The 23157-nt window shown below is 50.5% G+C and overlaps 1 protein-coding gene across 1 annotated transcript in view; it reads left to right on the top strand.

Moving 5' to 3' along the window:
• Nucleotides 1-23157, top strand: part of DCPS (decapping enzyme, scavenger) — a 39927-nt gene that overhangs the window by 12561 nt on the left and 4209 nt on the right. The window contains 2 exon segments of the mRNA XM_030918275.1: nt 12927-13072; nt 19828-19941. Of these exon segments, the coding sequence (XP_030774135.1) occupies nt 12927-13072; nt 19828-19941 (260 nt within the window).

Below are 23157 nucleotides of genomic sequence, written 5' to 3'. Positions count from 1 at the left end.
GTGGCCAGATCTCAGCTCACTGCAAGCTCCGCCTCCCGGGTTTACGCCATTCTCCTGCCTCAGCCTCCGGAGTAGCCGGGACCACAGGCACCTGCCACCTCGCCCGGCTAGATTTTTGTATTTTTTAGTAGAGACGGGGTTTCACCGTGTTAGCCAGGATGGTCTCGATCTCCTGACCTCGTGATCCGCCCGTCTCGGCCTCCCAAAGTGCTGGGATTACAGGCTTGAGCCACTGCGCCCGGCCAATTTTTTGTATTTTTAATAGAGGCGGGGTTTCACCTTGTTGGCCAGGCTGGTCTTGAACTCCTGACCTCAGGTCGCCCACCCGCCTCAGCCTCCCAAAGTGCCAGGATTACAGGTGTGACCCACTGTGTCTGGCCTCTTTCTTGTAATCTGGTAGATTGTCTGCATTTTGTCTTGTAGACCTTCTAGTGAAGGTGTTAATTTGACAGTCATATTTCAAATTCTCCTCTCTCTGGTTCTCTGATTATTTCATTCTCATAGCATTTTGCTCCTTTTTTTTTTATAGAGGCCAAATTGTGTTGAATCTCTCTGGCACACTAATTAGAATTATTTTAAAAATTATCTCCTGACCCTCCAATTATTTTATTACCTCTGGGATCTGGTTGTTTATCTTGGTCATCCTTATTCAGGCTGCTGGTTTCTTTCAATGGCTGGTGATTCACATGAGCTCACTCATATTTCACAATGAAGCACAGTATGGCGTGTCCAGTGACAAACATTGAGACTTGGTACCCATGCCCCTTTCAGAGTGAACTAAAGACATGCCTTCAGGCAGGAAGTGGAGAGAGGCCACATTTTGGAGTGTTCAGCCTACAGCTCATATTGTGGTATGGTCTGCTCAACCCCAGCGTCGTTTCTTTCTGTGTGTGGGGAAGTAGGGGGCTTGCAGCTCTAAGGCCAAGCCTGTCATTTCATAGCCCCCCGATGCATTGCATATCAGCTCTTGCTCTTCCTGTTCACGTGGAGCTTTGCAGAGTGCCATTAGCCCCACAGCCATCCTGAAGTAGCATTTCCCACTCTCTATCCATTGTAACCGAGGGCCTCTCCTGCCACCCCAGGGCTGCGTTTGGAGTTACCAAATTTGCTTGTGGGCCAGGAGACCCTGGGGTTTTGCCATCAGGTCCTGTTGCATCCCTAACCCCTCTGCTTTCTGGACTTCAGAGGACTAGCAAGATGGGGAGGGACGGAGCTGAGGGTTTGTACAAGAAGCCTGTCAGATCCAGGGTCTTGCTAAAGTCAGCGTCTGCCTCTCCTCTGTCTCTAATAGCAGCTCTGTGCTTTCCTAGAGACAGGTAATTAGTGGTTAGAGGCTTGCTGTGGAGTGGTTGAAGTTTCCAGTAGGATCCTGACCACACCCTTCAGCCGTGTTTATCCTTGACGTGGAGGTCTCTTCGGGCTTCACTTGAGCACTTCCAGTATCTCTGTAGTGTAGGACAGAGAACACCCTGCCTTGCTTGGCCTGGGGCCAGAGGATGACTTAAGACCCAAGGCAGCCAGCCTTCCCTCCACCCTCTGGCCTGGTCTCCCCGTTACCACGCAGCCAGGGCTGAGGAGAGTGTCACCCAGCCAGGGGACATCCCACAGAGGAGGAAAGAGAAAACAGATCCAGGAGAGCCTCCCACCAGCCTCTCGTTCTTTGAGGCCTTCTCTGGCATGCCTCGGGAAGCCCAGTTATCTGACCCATCACTGGCTGGCTCTGCCTGGCTCTTGTGGAGAGGACATGGCAGGTGGGCTTCAACTCAGATCATGCATTGCTGTTGCTTCTTCTGAGTGCTGCTGGGCCTGCACATCTGGGTTAAATAAGTTAAGCTGGCTCCTCCGAGCGAAGGGGAAGCAAAAGCCACAGACCGAGCCATGGAGATGAGCTCATCCTGTAGAAGCCATCAGCAACGGCTGGAAAGCAGTCTTGTTTGAACATGTGTATGGGAAGGAGAGCAGACTGTCTGTGGTTTGTGTTTTCATGTTTCATGTGCAGCAGCATTTTCCTGGGGATTTGGCTAAGCTAGCTTTGGCAGGGAGCAGAGAGGCAGCTGCTCTTAACTTTCCTCTAGATAGCTCTACCTCCCACCTCTGAGAGCAGTTGGGCTTTTGTGTCTAGACTGGGGACAAAGGGTGGCTTTATTTATTGGAGAAGGGCTTGCAGCAGATCCTGAGGGTCTTGATGGACAAGTCAGAGCTGTGTTAGGCCGGGGCACATCAGCCTGCTCATCTGAGCTGCAGAGAGAAGGAACATATGCCTAGAGGGGTGCTTTTCAGCTGGAGACATCACTATCATCATTCTCGCTGCTAGAACATCCTGTAGATGAAGAGCTGCTGCCCTGGACTTCACCAGGCCCCTCTTCTGGGACTTCCCCCCTCATGCCTCCCACCGCATAATCTAACACTGCCATACTTGGTGGGGGTGATGGTAGGGTACAGGATGGTACCACAAATGTAGGCCAAAACAGCTATTGTTTCTAGTTGTGAGCCAGTCTGGAAGCAAGGTCCTCTTCTGTCCCTTTGAGCTCCCCCCAGAACCTGCTATCCCGCAGCATTTGGCCACAGTACCCCATGGTGTGGCTGTCCTCACACGGCTCTCCAGAGCCCAGGGGAGTGGACTCTCTTTCCCTGAGCTTCTCAGGAAGCATCGTGGAGAACACAAGCAGAGCATGAGCAGCGTCATCTCTGCATGCTCTGACCGCACCCCTCTGTCTGTACCTCACTTGCTCTGGCACCTCATTTTGCCTTCTGGTTTTGCTGACAGCTGTTTATGTGTCTCTAGGAAGAATTGGAACTAGTCATGCTTGTCCTATCTGATAGGGCTGCTTGTGGAAAACATGACCCCAGCACAGGTATCCTAGGAACGGCCCAAAAGAGGATGGGCCTTTGGGATACGGGAGTACTGCATAGAGGAACCAGACTGCTTGGGTTCAGATCTCAGCTCTGCCACTATTAATAGCTGTGTGTCCTTGGGCAAATTACTTAACATCTCTGGGGCTCAGTTACAAGGGGTAGCTTCCTTTTAACACATTTGTTACACAAGTGATACATAAATATATATAACGCTATCACCCAGGATTGATCGCTCTTAACATCTCAGAGTATGTCCTTTCAGATTTTTTTTTTTTTTTTTTTTTTTGAGATGGAATCTTGCTGTGTCACCCAGGCTGGAGTGCAGTGAGGCAGTCTTGACTCACTACAATCTCTGCCTCCTGGGTTCAAATGACTCTCCTACCTTTGCCTCCCAAATAGCTGGGATTACAGGCACCCCCACAACGCCCAGCTAATTTTTGTATTTTTAGTAGAGACAGGGTTTTACCATGTTGGCCAGGCTGGTCTCTAACTACTGACCTCTAGTGATCCGCCCACCTTGGCCTCCCAAAGTGCTGGGATTATAGGTGTGAGCCACCGCACCCAGCCTGTCCTTTCAGACTTTTCTGTGTGTGCATATGGTATGCAGTTGCATGTGTACACACTTTTTTTTTGAGACGGAGTTTTGCTGTGTCGTCCAGGCAGGAGTGCATTTGTGCAATCTCTGCTTACTGCAAGCTCCGCTTCCTTTTTCACACCATTCTCCTGCCCCAGCCTCCTGAGTAGCTGGGACTACAGGCGCCCACCACTGCGCCCGGCTAATTTTTTGTATTTTTAGTAGAGACGAGGTTTCACTGTGTTCGCCAATATGGTCTCAATCTCCCGACCTCGTGATCTGCCCACCTCAGCCTCCCAAAGCATGAGCCACCACGCCCGGCCATTCTTGCGTTTTTTTTTTTTTTTGGAGATGAAGTCTCACTCTCACCCAGCCTGGAGTACAGTGGCACCATCTCAGCTCATTGCAACCTCTGCCTCCAAGGTTCAAGTGATTCTCCTGCCTCAGCCTCCTGAGTAGCTGGGACTACACGCGTGTGCCACCATGCCCAGCTAATTTTTTGTATTTTTAGTAGTGACGGGGTTTCACTACGTTGGCCAGTCTATCCTAAAATTCTTTTTTTTTTTTTTTTTTTTTTTTTTTTTTTTTTTTGAGGCGGAGTCTCACTCTGTCGCCCGGACTGGAGTGCAGTGGCCAGATCTCAGCTCACTGCAAGCTCTGCCTCCTGGGTTTACGCCATTCTCCTGCCTCAGCCTCCCGAGTAGCTGGGACTACAGGCGCCGCCACTTCGCCCAGCTAGTTTTTGTATTTTTAGTAGAGACGGGGTTTCACCGTGTTAGCCAGGATGGTCTCGATCTCCTGACCTCGTGATCCACCCGTCTCGGCCTCCCAAAGTGCTGGGATTACAGGCTTGAGCCACCGCGCCCGGCCAAAATTCTTTAGTAAAAAGAAAAAAGCAATTTTTGAGACAGGCCTTACTTTGTTGCCAGGTTGGAGTCCAGTGGTACAGTCAGAGCTCATGGCAGCCTCAAACTCCCGAGTTTAAGTGATTCTCCCACTTCAGTCTCCCGAGTTCAAGTGATTCTCCCACTTCAGTCTCCCGAGTAGTGGCGACCAGAGGCAGGTACCAGCACACCTAGCTCATGTATTATTTTTTGTAGAGATGGGGTCTTGCCATGGTCTCGAACTCCTGGGCCCAAGAGATTTCCCCCGTTTCAGCCTTCCAAAGTGTTGAGCCACCACACCCAGCCACCAAATTCCTAAGTGTGACAGTAGAATAAATATATTTTTAGATGTTTCAAGTCTCAAAATATATCTTGCTTGCACCATGTCTCTGGACCCAACTTGAGTTTGTGATTCACAGTTTACAAATTTGGTGATTCTGTACTGTTACCAGTAGTTACAAGAGACCTTTTTAATCCTCTTATCTGGGAAACAATTTTCAAAATACAATTATTGTTTTACCTTGAGCAGTAGAAAGTTCAGCTTTAGAAACATTGTGTTTATTTTCATTGTAATGTTATATATGCAAACCGATGCTTGTATTTTTCAAAGCAGATATACTTTAATGATTAAAAAAAATACACGTGATGCAAAAAGTTCTTTGACCAAATAAGGCATTCAAACAATGCTAAATGTATTAAAGTTGCATTTCTTTCTTTCTTTTTTTTTTTTTTGAGACAGGGTCTTGCTCAGTCACTCAGGCTGGAGTGCAGTGGCATGATCACAGCTTACTGCAGCCTTGACCTCCCAGGCTCAAGCGATCCTCTCACCACCTCAGCCTCCAGAGTCGCTGGGACTACAGGCATGTGCTATCACAGCCAGCTAATTTTTGTATTTTTTGTAGAGATAGGGTTTTGCCATGCTGCCCAGGCTGGTCTCGAACTCCTGGGCTCAGGTGATCCAAAGTGCTAGGATTATAGGCATGAGCCACCAAACCTGGCCCTAAAGTTGTTTTTTTGGTTGGTTGGTTGGTTGGTTGGTTTTTTGAGACGGTGTCTCGCTCTGTCGCCCAGGCTGGAGTGCAATGGTGTGGTCTCGGCTCACCACAACCTCCACCTCCCAGGTTCAAGCGATTCTTCCGCCTCCACCTCCCAAGTATCTGGGATTGCAGAAGCGAGCCACCATGCCTAATTTTTTTGTGTTTTTGTAGAGACGGGGTTTCACCATATTGGCCAGGCTGAACTTCTGACCTCAGGTGATCCGTCCGCCTTGGCCTCCCAAAGTGCTGGGATTACAGGTGTGAGCCACTGCACCCAGCCCTAAAGTTGTATTTCTACAGTTATTTATTGTATTCACATAGCAGATTGCAGTAGCAAAAAAAAATTTTTTTTTTTTAGTATAACTTTTAAATTTTAACTGACAAATAATTGTGTATAACGATTTCTGTTTTATGCTGTGGTGGAACTTTGAATACCTATCTGCTGATCTACTTGGTAAATTATTTCAGAGAATTGAAAATATTTTCTCAGTTTTCCTAATGAAAATTCCAGGAATTGAATTTATAATAATAATAATGCCACACTAAAGTTTGAGAATTACTTCTGGGGGTGGCAACCGGAAGTTCTGGGACGACACATTGTTCATGTGCCTGATGAGGTTTTTTGTTTTTTGGCAGGGTCTCGCTCTGTCCCCCAGGTGAGAGTGCAGTGGCGAGATCTCCGCTCATCACAGCCTCCATTTCCTTGGCTCAAGGGATCCTCCCACTTCAGCCTTCTGAGTAGCTGGGACTACAGGCATGTACCACCATGCCCAGCTAATTTTTCTGCATTTTTTTTTTTTTTTTTTGTAAAGATGGGATCTCACTATGTTGCTCAGGCTGGTCTTAAACTCATGGTCTCAAGCAATCTCCCTGCCTTGGCCTCCCAAATTGCTGGAACTATAGGCATAAGCCACTGTGCCTGGCCTGCCTGATGAGTTTAACACATCAAGAGATTTATGTAAACAGGGAAGTGGATTTGGGGATGAACTAGTGTCATGTTTATAGAAGATTAAACAAGTGGCCAGGATTTGGGTGGAGATGCCTTCTCTGGCTGGGCACGATGTCTCACACCTATATCCCAGCATTTTGGGAGGCTGAAGTGGGTGGATCACCTGAGGTCAGGAGTTTGAGACCAGCCTGACTAACATGGTGAAACCCCATCTCTACTAAAACTACAAAAATTAGCAGGGCATGGTGGTAGGTACCTGTAATCCCAGCTACTCACTTGGGTTGCTAAGGTGCGAGAATCGCTTGAACCCGGGAGGTGGAGGTTGCAGTGAGCCAAGATCGCGCCATTGCACTCCAGCCTGGGAGATAGAGCGAGACGCAGTGTCAAAAAAAAAAAAGAAAGAAAGAAAGAAAGAGAGAGAGAGAGAGAGAGAGAGAGAGAGAGAGAGAGAGAAAGAAAGAAAGAAAATTAAACAAGTAAAAATGTAATTACTTATTCCATACACCAAAAATTATGCTGAAGAGAAAAAATAATCACAATAAATTTGGCAGTGAGCAGCATTTACATCATCATCATAGCATCAGTATTGAATACTGATTTATCAAAAATTGTGGTAAAGTTGTACTCTGAGATTGAGGGTTAGGAAGTATCTGTATATGTGTGTGTTTGTGCATGTGTGTACATTTGGTGGAGGGATGGTAATAAGGTAAATCCTCATCTTCCTTAATGAGAAGTCAGTAAGTAATAGAAGTTAAAACTCAAGTAGGAACAAGATATAAAAATATAATTTAGAATTCTGGAAGTATATGACCAAAGAGGTGGCCAGAAGCATTGAAAGTGGTGCCTCTGAAGGAGCTGGAAATTGGGAGCAGGGAGGAGCAGAAAAGTGTTTTTGAAAACAAGCTTCGTTTGACTCTGACATATATGCAAGTACAATTTGAGTTTAAAAGACAAACACAGTGTTAAGAAGCATGACGGGAACTCTGTAAGGAGTGTCGGAGGTGCTCTTAATATATTGTGAACATTTTCCAGAGAGAGGTTTTTGAGGATGATCCCAGGCTGTTATGAGAATGCCAGCAGGAAGGCCGGGCGCGGTGGCTCACGCCTGTAATCCCAGCATTTTGGGAGGCTGAGGCGGGCGGACTACGAGATCACAAAATCGAGGCCATCCTGGCCAACTTTGTAAAACCCCGTCTCTACTAAAAATGCAAAAATTAGCCGGGCGTGGTGGTGTGGGCCTGTAATCCTAGCTACTGGGGACGCTGAGGCAGGAGAATCGCTTAAACCCAGGAGGCGGAGGTTGCAGTGAGCCGAGATCGCACCACCGCACTCCAGCCTGGTGGTAGAGCAAGACTCCATCTCAAATAAATACATAAATACATAAATAATTAATGAGAATGCCAGCAGGAGGGTGGGACTGGGGAGTTGGTCAGTTCTCTGGCCACTGGGAAGAGCTCTGGGTAGGGGCATTGCCCAGTATCACCCATCCTGAGCAGATGGTGCCCTCAGTCCATTTGCCAGGCAGCATGTGGCAGGAAGAGCCTGGCAAGGCCACCAGGCCTCAACTGCTGACCTGCTGTGGGCAGACGGGGCTGCTGGTGTGGGGCCCGGCCCTGAGCACCACACAGGGCTGTGGGCCCTTGGGGGCCACTCCAGGCCCTGGGCCTCAGTTTCCTCATATGTAAAATGCAATCATAGTAATACTCATTCATGTTGGTCATGAGGAATAAATGAGCTTATGTGTGTGTCAGGCTTAGAATAGTGTTATATTGGCCGGGTGCGGTGGCTCAAGCCTGTAATCCCAGCACTTTGGGAGGCCGAGACGGGCGGATCACGAGGTCAGGAGATCGAGACCATCTCTGGCTAACACGGTGAAACCCCGTCTCTACTAAAAATACAAAAAACTAGCCGGGCGAGGTGGCGGGCGCCTGTAGTCCCAGCTACTCGGGAGGCTGAGGCAGGAGAATGGCGTGAACCCGGGAGGCGGAGCTTGCAGTGAGCTGAGATCTGGCCACTGCACTCCAGCCTGGGTGACAGAACGAGACTCCGTCTCAAAAAAAAAAAAAAAAAGAATAGTGTTATAGGGCTGAGGTTCCCAAAGGTATTGACACCTTTAAACAATTTTCCTACTAAAAAAAAATTCCAATCCTGCAGAAAAGCTGTAAGAATAGTACAAAGAATTCCCTTATTAAAGGACTTCGCCTGTTAACATTTGCCACGTTGGCTTTTTCTGTCTCCACATATATACATACAATAATGATAACGATGGATATAAAAAAGGGTAAAATGATCAATTTCAGGAAATTCCCATTTGTATGAGACTTCTGTGACATACAGTCCATTGTTAGGTTGTGCCAGTTGCTTCAGTGCAGGGCGCCCCTCCCTGGATCCCAACCGCGGATGTAATCCAATCCCTTTAAGTCGCATCTCTTTAGTCTCCCTTCATCTGGAGCAATTCCTCAGCCTTCTTTGTCTTTCCTAACTGTGACATTTTGGCAGTGTTATAAAGCCACTCGTTTTGTTGAATGCCCCTGGATTTTGGTTTGCTGATATTTCCTAATGACTAGACTCAGATTGTGCGTTTTTGGCCAGAATTCCACATGATCAGGAGGCACGTGATGTCAGCGTGCCCAGCAGGGGTGACGGTGACTCCCATGGCCTGGCTGAGGTGGTAGCCTTTTGCTGCTGTAAAGCGACTCGTGTTCCCTTTGTAATTAATAAGTAATCTATGGGGAGATCTTTTTGAGACTGTGCCTGTGTATCCTGTTTCCCAACATGTTTTCACCTGATGCTTTGATTGTTTATTGAGCATTGACTCTTGACCAAACTCCTCCTGAAGTTCAGCTGCAGGTCAGCATCTTGACTGGCATTGAGGTAAACACCAGCATTCTTTTTTTTTTTTTGGCTGCCAACGTAAACTTTAGCATTAGGAAATATATTGATTTGTATCAAAGAGGTTTTATTCCATTCAGGACAAAAATGCTCTTCCTGGGTTTAAAGTTGAAAAGGCCAGATTAATTTATTCATTTGTTCACTAAGTATTTATTGAGTGCTTACTGTATGCCAGGCACTATTCCAGGTGCTGGGGACAATTTTTTTTTTCTTCTGGAAGCTGCACAGTAGTTGGGGAGTCAGTCAGTCCACAGGCTGCTGCGAGGGAGTGAGAAGTGAAGAGGAAGCAGGTTGGTGGAGGAGACAGGGCCACGAGGTTAGAGCTGCTGTTTTACCAGGGCTGACCGAGCCTGAGGAGCTGGCCTCAGAGCAGAGGCCTGGGTGAAGCAAGGAGCAGCGTGGCTCTGTGGGTAGGAGGGTCAGCCTGGCCGTGGGAGCGGCCAGTGCACGGCCCAGAGAGGAGCCCATAGCTGACGTGAGTTAGTGGGTCAGTGGGGAGCCGGCGCAGCTGGAGCAGAGGCCCCAAGCAGGAGAGAGGCAGCGCATGAAGGCGGAGAGAGGGCCAGGGCGAGGTGACCAACAGCTGCGTAGACCACGGCAGGAACACAGGAGCTGTGGAGCAGGGGACAGTTTGAGGTGGCAGCCCCCACCTCAGTGTGACCCTGACTGAGGCTTTTGGTGGAGATCTGAGGGAAGCCAGGCCCCACAGGAGTGAGTGCTCTAGGGGGCCGTGGAGAGCTATGAGAGTGCTGCAGTCGGGTTCCCAGCCCTGCAGGCGCACCTCAGGGAAGGCAGGAGGATGGCAGGAAGTGAGCAGTTGGAAAATAACGCCTGTGGATGCTCTTGCTGCTGAGGGGAGGCGGGAGGGGCTGGCTCAGTGAGACACCAGTTTCCCTGCACCCCGGGTAACTGGGGCAGGCCTTGCACAGGCCTCGGCAGACCAGGGCATGCTCACAGGCCAGGTGGCTTTCTGATCTGGAGCAGCCAGGAGCTGGGAGCCCAGCTGGGTGACCCTGCCCGCAGAGCCCGGCTGCTCTCCAGTGCCCGCTCTGCCTCTGTGTCCTGCCCATCTGGCCCCGACTTTCAGGGAGCTCCACTGCCCAACCCAGGCAACTGAGGCAACAGTGGAGAGAATCTAAGCTAGCCTTGGTGGAGCGCTTTTCTCTGTGTGAGGCACTTCCTGAATCTTTCCTTCTACTGACTCATTTAGTTCCCCCAACAGCCCTGGAAGGTCGATGCTGTTATTGTTACCCCAGATTGTAGAGGTCAGGAGACTGAAGCCACAGAGAGGGTCAGTCACTTGCCTGAGGTTACACAGCTAATAAGGGCAGAGCCAGGACTTGCAACCAGACTGACTGGCTCGAAAATCTCTGTTCTCATCCACCAAGCTCCACTGCAGATGTATGGATTTCCCTCAGGTCCACTGTAAGGGCGAAGGTGGTGCCGTTCAGTCTACTTCAAGCAGTCTCCCGCCTCTTGAGATCTTGGTGTGCCTGACCTCTGACCTCTGGCTTCTGGCCTATGACCCATGACCCTGAGCTGTTAGAGAACACAGTGAGAAGCAAGGAACAGTTTTTTGCTGTGTTCTCAGAGAGTTGTGAGACCCCTTTCCAGGGATGATGACCTTTCTTCATGACCCCTTTCCAGGGTCAGATCCAGGGATTCCCAGGATTGGGTGGCATTTATTTAGCACCTCCAGTGATCCAGGTGACATGTTTTATTTAATGTAAACAACTCTGTAAGGCAGATTTGATGACCACCCTTTAATCGGTGAGGAAGCCAAGGCTCTAAGACGTTAAGCCCCATGCCCAAGGGTACACAGCCAGTATGGAGAGTTATGTGGCCAGCCTGGGGCCAGCGTCCATGTCTTCCCACTGTGCTGCTGTGCCTCCTGGAACTGATGGACTGGGATGTTTGATGGGACAGAAGCCACGTGCCTGGTATGTCATCTCTGTGCATCTTCACTGGGACTTGGAAGTAGAAGTTGAAAGTAGCCTGTGGTGTTATAGGAGCGCTGGCTTTAGGGTAAGAAGGCCTCAGTTCCAGTCTCGCCTCTGCCACATTTCACAGTGTGATACTGAATGACTCTTTTGAGTCCTAGCCCACCCTTTTCACTGATGTATGAAAGTGGGGTTAAAGCCACTTATGACCTCAGACCAAATATGAAAGTATAGATTGATAGTTCTTAGCTGGGTTTCGCGGTGTGTGAGTGAGCATGAGGACGTCGTGGTGGTAAAATGTCCCTGCTGGGTTTTCAGCTCTCTCTTGGGTTTCTCTGGGAGAGCCTATCTGAACCCAGATTAAGAAAGTCAGAGGGGAACCATAGGTCTTTTGAAAAAGATCCAAGCTGATTTTGAAATACCCTTAAGATCTGTGTTAAAACACTATGTATAAATGTTAGAGTAATGATAACAATTGTACCAGATGTTACTAAAAATAAGGGAAGGACTTAACCAAAACCAGGTGGTTTTGGACCAGGATGCTAGCCTAGAGTCTGTTTAGGAAAACTGCAAGACATCCTTCTAGTTTAAAACTGGAGTTCTCACCTGGGGACAGTTTTTCCTTTCAGGTGACACATTTGGCAATGTCTGGAGACATTTTGCTTTGTCACAACTTGGGGAGGGTGCTACTAACATCCCAATAGAGGCCAGAGATGCAGCTGAACATCCCTCAATGCACAGGACAGCCCCCGCAACAGAGAATTATCCAGGCCAAAATGTCAGTGGTGCTGAGATTCAGAAACTCTGGATTAAACATCACAGCACTTATGTGGTATTTACTGTGTGCCAGACTTTGTTCTAAGAACTTCACAAGTAACTGACTTGTTTAATCCTCCCAGCCTTGTGACACAGGAGCTTTTACTATCCTCATTTGACAGATGAGGAAGTAGGGGCACCAAGAAGTTAAACAGCTGAACCTTGCTCCCGGGTGATGCCAAGGTCCCATTCAAAATAAGGAGCAGGCAGAGCCAGTACTTGAACTCAGTCTGGCTCCAGAGTCTGTGCCTGGAACCACTGCGCTGTGCTGCACTGCCCATCATTAAGGGGACTACTGGGCTTTAAACCATATATATATATATATATATTTTTTTTTTTTTTTTTTTTTGAGACGGAGTTTCGCTCTTGTTGCCCAGGCTGGAGTGCAATGGCGCAATCTGGGCTCACTACAATCTCTGCCTCCCAGGTTCAAGCAGTTCTCCCACCTCAGCCTCCCGAGTAGCTGGGATTACAGGTATGCGCCACCACGCCTGGTTAATTTTGTATTTTTAGTAGAGATGGGGTTTCTCTACGTTGGTCAGGCTGGTCTCGAACTCCCGACCTCAGGTGATCCACCTGCCTCGGCCTCCCAAAGTGCTGGGGTTACAGGCATGAGCCACCGTGCCCAGGCTTTAAACCATGTTTTCAGCTTTGGGTCCAGAAAGCCACATACCTAGAAATTTGGTATGTGAGAAGAGTTAGGGACCTCTCATTCCTGTACCTGGAAGGTGGAGCAGGAAGGGCTGGGGTTTGCCTGACGAGGGGCCCTGTGTTTTCCAGGTTCTGAGTGTGGCTCAGCTCATGAATGCAGTGGCACAAGGCACTCTGTGGGAGTGGATCTTGGATGCATGATCCTCTTGGATTTTAGCTTCCCTCAGGGAATCAAAGCCAGGGCGGGAGATCTCTCCTCACCGTGGTGCCTGTGGCATAGAGAGTGGGCATTGCTTCCGTGTCACGGGCTGTGCTGTGTCGTTGCAGATGTAAAGACGACCGTGGTTTACCCGGCCACAGAGAAACACCTGCAGAAGTACCTACGCCAGGACCTCCGCCTGATCCGAGAGACGGGAGATGACTACAGGAACATTACTTTACCCCACCTGGAGTCCCAGAGCCTCAGCATCCAGGTGACTGGCTGCATGTCTCAGATGCAGAGCACTGCTCCTGTGGCTGGTGCTTCCTCTTACGAGTGTCTATTGGGGTCGTATTAGGGGCCAGGCGCTGTGCTAGGTGAGGGGATGGGGGTACAGTAGAGAGCATGGTGGACAGAATCCCCACGTCGTGCAGCTTACATCCCATGCACAGTCACACAGTGTGTGACCATACATAGATATCTCAGGATCTGTGTGCTCTGTGAGATAATGAGGGCTGTGGAGAGAAATGGGCAGGGTAAGTGCGACCAAAAGGCCTGGAGTGGGCAGTTGCCATTTTATATAGCATGGTCAGAGAAGGCTTTGGGGGTGAGGGAACTGATGCTGGCCTTGGTCCCACCTGATGTGCTTGGGCATGCCATGGAGGCTCTCTGGGGACCTCAAAGCAATCCAGTCCTTTGGAAGAATGTGTGTCTGCTCTGCATTAGCCCCGATCCAGCCTCAGGATGACTGTGCCATTGCTTCGGGTCCATGAATGGGTAAAAGGCTGATGTTGAGTTAGTCCCACCCAGTCCAGACTCTTATTCCTGGTTTTACTTGTGGCAGACTGGCCTGCAGGATCTCAGTCTCAGAGTAAAAAGCTCTTCCCTCACCCACTCCCCCTTGCATTCGTCCAAAAGAAGGCAGGACTCCATTGGCCCCGGGGATTTGGTGCAGGGACTCCATTCACAAGCTGGCAGTCGTCTGGCCAGGCCAGATGCAAGGCCATTTAGCGCCAAGATCCTGACTCCTCCCTGGGCCTAGGCCCAGTGCCAACTGGAGCCTCTGCCTGGAACTGGCCCCATGTGAGTACTCAGAGTTAAATATGATTGATGCTTATTGACGAGTCAGTTTCTTGCCCACTCACTGACTCTTACACTGTTCCTTGTCTTTATCATTCACCCTTGTTCTCTTTGACCATTTCTCACTTTTCTCCCCAAGATTCAGGTCACTGTGGTGGAGGGTGTTGTGATGTGAGGAACTCACAGCCACTCCTCCCTGGCCCAGAGGAAGGGAGGGTGTGCTGTGTCTGTGGGCACTGCAAGGTGAATTGTACTTGAGAGGAGTAAGGAAGGGGAGGTTGGCAGGACCTGCAGGACCAACGTTTCCTTGGGAGACCTGTGTGCTGCCAGCCCCTTCCCCAGCCTGGTTCAGCCATGGTCTCCCTGGGCAGCAGTTTGCACGGGGTGCATCTGGCTCAAGCTGACTTGCTTTTTGTTGCTGTTGTTGTTTGCTTGTTTGTTTTTAAAGTCCCAGCATTTGTTCTGTTTTCCAAGTGGAAAGGAACTATGTCTCCACCTTCTTAGAGTTTCTGCTGTTCAGGGTCCTAGGGAATCTCCTGGAACAGTTGTTCTGTTGTGCTGGTTGCACAAACCTGAGATTCAAGTAAGGAAGGCCTGATGTAGTTGGTGTGAGTAGCTGGGATTACAGGCGCGCGCCACCATGCCTGGTTAATTTTTTGTATTTTTAGTAGAGATGGGGTTTTGCCATGTTGCCCAGGCTGGCCTCAAACTCCTGAGCTCAGGCAATCTGCCTGCCTTGGCCTCCCAAAGTGCTAGGATTACAGGTGTGAGCCACCGTGCCTGGCTGTGTATATTCCTTATTATACACCGTTCTGCAGTTCCACTCGGAGAAGAGCACAATGAAAACTCCACTACTCTTCCAACTCCTGACTGACGGGAGCGGTTCATGTATTCCTTCTTGGCTATTTCTAGTTTACAAGCACTCAGCTTAACTGGCAACAGTCATTATGTTTACTGAGTACCTACTATGGACCTGGTCCTCTGCCAGGCTTTGGAGAGTCACCAAGATGATGAAACCTAGACAGGATCCTCACAGTCTAACAGGGAAGATAGACTTGTAAACGGGCAGTTGTGACAGTGGGATGAGCACTCTGATCCCTAGATGAGCTACCGTGCTGATGCAGAGGGCACGTGACCAGCACAGACAGTCGGGACTTCACAGGGAGAGGATCCTCCCCTTGGGTCTTACAGGACAAATAGAAATTTACCAGAAGCACAAGGGGAGGGAGGAGCAAGTCCAGAGGCACACAGAGCTGGAATCATCTGATGCTTTGGGGGAGCTGCAAGGAGTTTGGTGTGACTGGGGCTTGGGCTGCTGGAGGGTCAGAGGGGACAGCACAGAGATGGTAGGCAGGGGCCAGGTGAAGGCACGTGGGCTTTGTCCAGGGGGCAGGAGTTCCTGAACCCTGCTTACCATTAGGGTTGCCTGGGGATTTTCATAAATACTGAGCACGGAGCACTATTCCGTATCTGCTGAATCTCACCCTTCAGGGAGTGGAGCTGGGAATTGTGCATTTAAAAAACCTCTCTCTCTCTCTGTCTCTCTCTCTTATTTCTGACAACCATCAGATGTGAGAACAGTTGCCATAGGCAGTGGGGGTGCCCTAAACGGTTTTAAGCATGTGGACAATATGGTCCGATTTGCAGAATTAATTGGTGGCGTTGGGGTGAGCATAGAACAAGAAGACTGGGAAAACCCAGTATGGGTATGAACCAAGGTAGGGATAGTGGGGAAGGATTCTGGAGCAATTTCAGAGGTAGGTCTTCACAGGGCTGGATGGGGCTTAGCAACTGGTTGATGTGGAGAGGGGAGGGAAGAGGTTGGGTGATGAGTGGATAGAAGGATAATTCATGACCCAGTATAGGGGACAGAAACAGAAGAGTGAGTTTGCATGGAAGACAGTGAGTTCAGTTTGGAATTTATTGAGTACTTACTATGCATAGTGCCAAGAACTGCTCTAAGCATTTATGTGTATCACACCTCATTTATTTATTTATTTACTTATTTATCTATTTTTGAGACAGAGTTTCACTCTTGTTGCCCAAGCTGGAGTGCAATGGTGTGATCTCGGCTCACTGCAGCCTTCTTCTCCCAGGTTCAAGTGATTCTCCTGCCTCACCCTCCTAGATAGCTGGGATTACAGGTGCCCACCACTACGCTGGGCTAGTTTTTGTATTTTTAGTAGAGATGGAGTTTCACCATGTTGGCCAGGCTGGTCTCAAACTCCTGACCTCAAGTGACCTGCCCACCTTGGCCTCCCAAAGTGCTGGGATTATAGGTGTGAGCCACCGCACCCAGCCTCACACCTCATTTATTCTTCACAGCAGCCATTTTGGAGACAGGTCTCAAAGCCCGGCAGTCTGGTCCAGTATCTGTGCCCTAAGCCAGAGATACCGTTTGACTCCTTAGATGTGAGGTACTTATAACTTCCCAGGAAAAACTGCAATGGATGTCTGGATCTGGAGCCTTCGAGATCACATAGTTACAAATGTCTGTTTGTGAGTCATCCAGCTAGACTTCAATCTCAGCCTGGTGTTTGGATTCTCTGTCTGTCATCTAAGAGCAGCGTGACATTGTCCTTAATTTCAGAGTCTTGGTTTCCTTGTCTGAAAAATGTAACTAGTGGCTCCTCCCTCCTGGGTGTTGTGGAAGTTGAGAGAGGTGCCATGTAGCATGTGCCTGCTATTGTTTCCAGCACGGAATGATGCCAGGATGGTAGCCACCATTCTCTACTCCAGGTAACTGTTCAGAGGAACAGGCACAGCAATGTGCAGAGCTAAGACACCTGGGAGACATGTCCAGGCCACACATGGCTGGAGCAGAAGTGCAAGGCAGCAGGCAGAAGCAGAGAGCAGGAGGTGATGAGGAAAGAGCAAGATGTCTCATGGGAGGTCAGGGCGGGAGAGAGGGTACCGAGGGAGCGGCTAGTGTCACCTACTGCAAAGAAGTCCAGCCAGGTGAGTTGCAGAAAGCTGATGGTATCACCCACTGCCCAGTTTATCCGCAGGGCTGGCCAGGTCTCTCGGGCTTGGTTTCAGATGGTGGCACTCCCCATTACATAGCCCTCTGTGTGTGTGTGAATTTTGTTCTTTCTTTCTCCTCTTTTTCTTATCTGGGCCTCTGGCCTTGAGGCTTCCTGTGGCTGCAGCTCCCTGCCACTCTCCCAGAGGCCTCTCCCAGGAGGCAGCATGTACCCCGGCCCAGGGCACAGGCTCAGGGGCCAGATACTTACGGTTGGAATTGGCTGACCCAGCGTGAACGTCCTTGCACTTGCATTCTCCTTACCTGTAAAATGGGGACAATGTCCAGGCGCGGGGGCTCACGCCTGTAATCCCAGCACTTTGGGAGGCCAAGGCGGGCAGATCACTTGAGGTCAAGAGTTCGAGACCAGCCTGGCCAACATGGCGAAACCCCATCTCTACTAAAAATACAAAAATGAGCTGAGTGTGGTGGCATATGCCTGTAATCCCAGCTTCTTGGGAGGCTGAGGCGGGAGAATCACTTAAACCCGGGAGGCTGAGGTTGCAGTGAGCCGAGATCATGCCACTGCACTCCAGCCAAGAGTGAAACTCCGTCTCAGAAAAAAACAAAAAACAAAAGCAAACAACCCGTCCCTACTAAAAGTGTAAAAATTAGCTGGGCGTGGTGGTGGGCACCTATAATCCCAGCTCCTGAGGCAAGAGAATCGCTTGAGCCCGGGAGGCGGAGGTTGCAGTGAGCCGAGATCATGCCACTGCCTTCCAGTGTGGGCGACAGAGCAAGACTCCATCTCAAAAAAAAAAAAAAAAAAAAAGGCGACAATGATAGCAGCCACCTCTCAGGGTTGTGGTGACACTGAGAGCAGTACCAGGCAGAGTGCAGCTGCTCTCACGGTCATCACTCCTTCCTGCAGTCGCTCGTCCTCCGGCCCTGCTCTTATTTCCTCTCTCACCACCTCCTTTGCTTTCACCGCCTTTCCCTCTTTTCCTGTCCCCAGTGAGTCTTGTAGCTTCTGGCATACCATCCTACCACCTTTGCCACTCGTAGGGGGCCTCCCTTATGCTGGCTGTGCTGGGCGCTTTCACGTGCATGTTCTCTCTGAAAGCCTTGACCACCCTTACGTAGATATCGTCAGTCCTCTTTTACGAAGGAGGCATCAGTCGCTCACCCAGTGACAGCTGGGAGATGAAACCAGGTCTCCTTGGCTCAGAACCTGCTCACTCTCGCTCTTATACCAGTCAGAGGCAGATGCCCCTTTTCTGTGAACCAGGGACGGACCGTGGGGAGGCCTGTTTATGGGGTGCGTTGGGGCTTTCTGTAGGGGATGCCATCTCCCTCCCTCCCTTTTATTTCCGCTGACTTTTTCCTCCGGCAGCACATTCCCAGGAGATTTCAGGTCAGAGAGGAAATGCCTCTGTGGATGTGCTGGCCATGCATTGCTCTGGCCCAGGCACAGCATGAGGAAGCGGCTGCCGGGTGTCCTCCAGACCCCTCCCAGGAAGGGGCCTCATTCACTGTCTTGGGAACTGCCTGTCTTTTGTTGTGAATGGACCACATTGTGACCGGCCTGTGGGCCTTGTGAGGGGTTTGGGGCCCTCTGAGCTGAAATACTTCCTGTGGGTAGAGAGCTGCAGGAGACCTCGAGGCCCAGCTGCCCTCTCCCCTAGTCCATCCCAGCTGAGCGGTGAGGATGCAGTGCAGTGTGTTGAGCCCTCCAGGCTCAAGGTGTGAGGTTGTGTGGACCCTAAGGCAGTCCCCGTGCCCCTGGCCTTCGGTGATGCTGCCTGTCCAGCACTTCTGGGAGTGGAAGGAGGACCGTGGATGGCTGCCTGGTAGTGTCGGTTCCCTGGCCTCCCCAGCCTACCTCCTGTCCGTGGCTCCTTCTCCTGCATCAGTGAGCTCGGAGACTGTTCTGACTATGAGGAGGAAGGGGCGGTAGTGTGTCCTCAGCCACTCCCCTCTCTGGTTTCACAGCAGGTCTCTCCCCTGGATGCAGGGCCGAGTTCACTGCCCTGCATGAGTTCATGTTTGCAAAGGGCCCTGAGAGCTGAGGGAAGTGGAGAAGAGCTGGGGGTACTGAGGTTTGAGGCCTGTGACCGCCAGGGCCTTCTCATCCCAACCTCCTGCAGCCTCCTAACCTCAGACAGGCCTCCAGGACCATCTCTGTAAAGTGATATCCTTGGGTCCACACAGGCCTGGGAAGGGTCCTCTGCAGACTGTTGACAGCAGATGATCCAAGGGTGACACAAGGGCCAGGAGCCTGGGTAGCCCTGAAAGGTCTTGGTGAGGTCGCTGTCTCTGTGTCTCCACATAGCTTTCATTTCTGCTTTGCCATGCGGGGCCTGTGTCAGCAGAGACTGCTGATGAACCGGCATCTGCAGCGGCTCCAGGCGGGCCGAGGTGCTGAGCCCGCTGCTGATGAGAATCCCGGCGCGGCGGGAAACCTGCACACAGGAGCTGCTAGAGGCAAAGGCTCTCACTGCCCTGGTGGGTAGCCGGCCTTCCACAGAAGGAAACCTTGGTGCCGTCAGCCTCCTACCTCGCTTTGCCCCGTAGTCCTGAATAGAGTCAAATAGGATCCATGGAGGCAGCTCTTCCCCTGAGTCCTATGGGCAGTGGAGGGGGTCACTGCTATAGAGGGCAGACACAGCCTGGGTCTGTGAGGCCTCCGCAGAGCGCGTGCACTGTGCTGACCAGGAAGAGCCTGGCCCCATCCGAGCTGCAGAGACCCTTGTGATGACTCATGGCTGAGTGCCAGCTGGAGTGGGAAGGGGAAAATCCCTTCTGGACCCCTAAGGACAGATGCTTGGGGACAGGGCAGCCCGGATGTAGCTCCTCTGAGCGTGGCGGCCTTTTATGGCTTGGTTCTGTCTCCTGGAGAGGCCAGGGAGTGCACCTAGCTCAGTTTGGGGTGTCTCTCAAGGGGTGATGAGTGTATTTGTGAACCATCTCTCTCCCCCTCCTTTCAGTGGGTGTATAACATTCTCGACAAGAAGGCTGAAGCGGACCGGATTGTTTTCGAGAACCCAGATCCCTCTGATGGTTTTGTCCTCATCCCTGACCTCAAGTGGAACCAACAGCAGGTAAAGGTTTCTGGCTGGAATGCCCTGGTCTCTGGCCACCCTGCTCCAAGTGCGGGTCCCTCTGACTGTCCTCTTTCTCACGCTGGCCTGTCTCTAAGCAGATTATAATTAACCAACAAGGGTTGGCCTGAGCTCTCTGTAGGAACCGGGTGGATACCTGTCATACCTAAGTGCTTTTGCTTTAATGGGTCAGCTTAAAACCCTTTCTGGCTCTCCTCCCACCCAAGAGGTAAAATGGGGTGATGTTTGCGCCCGTGACTACATAGGCCATTCCTTACCAGCCAAGTGGTCTGGGCAGCCACCTGTGCTTCCAGCCACACCTGGAGCCCTCAGGTGGCGTGTTTCCATTTTCTCCGTTCCCCTGACACCAGCAGATCCAGGCAGGCCCGTGTTCTGAAGCACTGGCAGGCAGGAACCGTGGTGACCAACCCAAGGCATCTCCTCCTCAGCCCGAGCTGTGGAGTAGCTTAGTCCAGACTTCCACTCGGGCCGCTCGGCCCCTTGGCCTGGCCTCCAAGCACCTCTGCTTCTCCTACTTTCCTAAGGAGCAGGTTTGGGAGGAGCCGTCCTCCCTCACAGGTATCCCTTTCCAGTTCCCTGTGGCCTTCGGTGTCTCCCAGACCAGCCCACCACCACAGTTATCACTTACCACCACCTCTTTTATACCTGAGAGTATCCAAAACTTTCATACCCTGACAGGGTCAGAAACTGGCAGAGCCACTGTGTTGCAGAGAGTGCTGTTCTTACCATAGACTGGAACCTGGCTATGCTCAGCCTGCAACAGAAGAGGGGCCTGGATAAGGCCGAGGTAGGCAGGCAGGCATGGGCACTGGGCGCGGACGGACATCTCTCCTCCACTTTCACCTGTGGAGTAATCCAGGCTCACATGGGCCGTTCTGCTCTTGGTGGGCCCATCTAGGTTTTGCACCCCTCACAGGCTGGAGAGACTCTCGCAGAGAAGGTCTGCCCCTCCATGGGCTCATTCCCTCTGCTTTCTCAGTTGTGGCTGCCCATGAGGCCTTCAGTTTTGACTTGGGGTAAAGGGGTGGGATTTGGGCTCAGAGTTACACAGGCAAGTGAGCATAATTCGTCTCTTGACAAGTGGCTTGTGGGAATTCCCAAATGTGGCCCAAGGGGTGGGAAAGAATTTGAAGGGATTTTCCGAACTTGCAGCATTGATTGATGATTTCCTAGAGCAAGTAAGTTCAAAGAAGAGGACTCTCCTTGTGTGGGGCGCTGCAGTGAGAGGCTAAGGGGACGCCTGCATCCACTCTGCCCTTCCCTGCAGCTTCTCTCTGCCTGTGCCACCTCCAGGCCTTGAAGGAGGGAGCCAGGACTGGCTCTATAGGCATTTGAAGAGGTAGGACCTGAAGGCCCCTTGTCTCAAACTGAGCGGTGGCTCTGCAAACCCCCATCTGTCCCCTGGGGCTGCGCTGCACCTAGAGATCCAGGGTCAGAGCCTGGGTCCCAGGAGGTGGGGCCCGCCATTAATGAGAACCCCAGCAGGGCGATGGAGGTGTGGGGTAGGAGGACCTTCTGCCGCACGAGACTCTTGAAGACTGAAGAGCTTGCCAGGGGATCGCAGTCTTAAGGCCAAGGAGGGACAACAAGAAATAGCCTTATCCATCTCTATTCCAGAAACCCTGAATGCATTTGAGCCCATTGCAGAGAAATCTGCCATCCTTCTGACCCCAGTGCTGGCAGGCTCTGCTTCACCTGCCAGCGGAACCTCCCTTTCTCTGTCCCGTTTAAGACAGGAAAGGCTTTAGGAGCTGCACTGTGGCTGCCAGCCACAGGGCTGGAATTACTTGTCCTCAAGGGTCATGAAAGGGCCAGCTTAAATGTCATGCTTTGCTTCATAGCGATGGCAGGTGTGGTCCTTCTTAACCTTTGCCTAATTCTTTATTTATTTATTTATTATTTATTTATTTATTTATTTTTGAGACAGAGTCTCACTCTGTTGCCCGGGCTGGAGTGCAGTGGCATGATCTCAACTCACTGCAACCTCCACCTCCCAGGTTCAAACAATTCTCGTGCCTCAGCAACCCAAGTAGCTGGGACTACAGGCGTGAGCCACTGTGCCCAACCTTAATTCTTACTTGACTTTTGATGATGCCCTATTTTAGTGTCTCAAATATTTGACTTGTGACAGCAGTGGATTTGATAATTCTCTTTGAATTAGGCAATGTGTCCAGCAGGAAGACAGGCCATGCCTGGGCTTCTACTCTTTGTCTTTGGGACAGGGAAGGGCTGGGGATAGGGAAGCACCCTGGTGTTTGCTTTGAGGAGCTTTCTTAGCCACCTTGAATCTCCTTCTGCCACTCTTATTGAAAGTTACTGTCTCCAAACTGATGGCCCTGAATTAAAGAGATAATCCATTTTTTCATCCATTCAACATACATTTATCAGGTGCCTGTTTGCTAGAGACTGTGCCTCCTTAGAGGTTATAACATCCCTTCTTCTGTTCTCTTAAAGGATCACCTATGTATTCTTTTTGTTTGTTTGTTTATTTTCTTGTAGGTTTAGGTTATGCATGTGGCAAAAATGCACACAGTACAGAGGATATTCAGTGAAAGTATGCTCCCTCACCTCACAGCCCTTCCTTTCCCTTCCCCAAAACAACTATTGTCGCTATTTCTTTGTCTCTGGTGACCTTTCTGTATTGGGTATATAAACATATATGTACATGTGTATATGGATACACACGCATGTTCAGTTCATATGATTTAAGTTCTTTGGTCTAAAGTTCTCAGACCAGGCAACTCTTCTTTTGAGTCACCCCAGAGGTTAAGAGCTGAGTCTCCAATGCTCCAGCAATTCTCTTTCTTCCTGCCAGGAAACTATTACTTTGATTTTACTGTCTTGACTTGTAAAAAGAGACTGACGATGTCTATCTGTCTTCCCAGAGTGACTGATGAGCCACCTTCTGGGGCGCCAGCCTGAGGCCCTCTCCTGCCCCGGCCTAGCTTTCTTCAGATCACTTCTCTGAGCGAGGAGGCGCTTTGGCTGCCAGCAGGAAATTCTGGGTCATGTCTAATATCAAAGAATGGATTATTTTTCCCGCCTTACCCAGCCTGTTAACTGACACCCAACACCATGGGCTGACACCCAGCACCAGGCTCCATGCCCTATTCTGTGCCAGTGGAGCAGAGAGTTGCGAGTTAGTGTCATGTTTGTGACTTGTCAGCAGACATCATCCAAAACAAATGTTACTAT

This window comes from Rhinopithecus roxellana, chromosome 15, assembly GCF_007565055.1.
Source record: "Rhinopithecus roxellana isolate Shanxi Qingling chromosome 15, ASM756505v1, whole genome shotgun sequence".
NCBI lineage: Eukaryota > Metazoa > Chordata > Mammalia > Primates > Cercopithecidae > Rhinopithecus > Rhinopithecus roxellana.
This window is presented reverse-complemented; position numbering and strand designations above follow the sequence as displayed.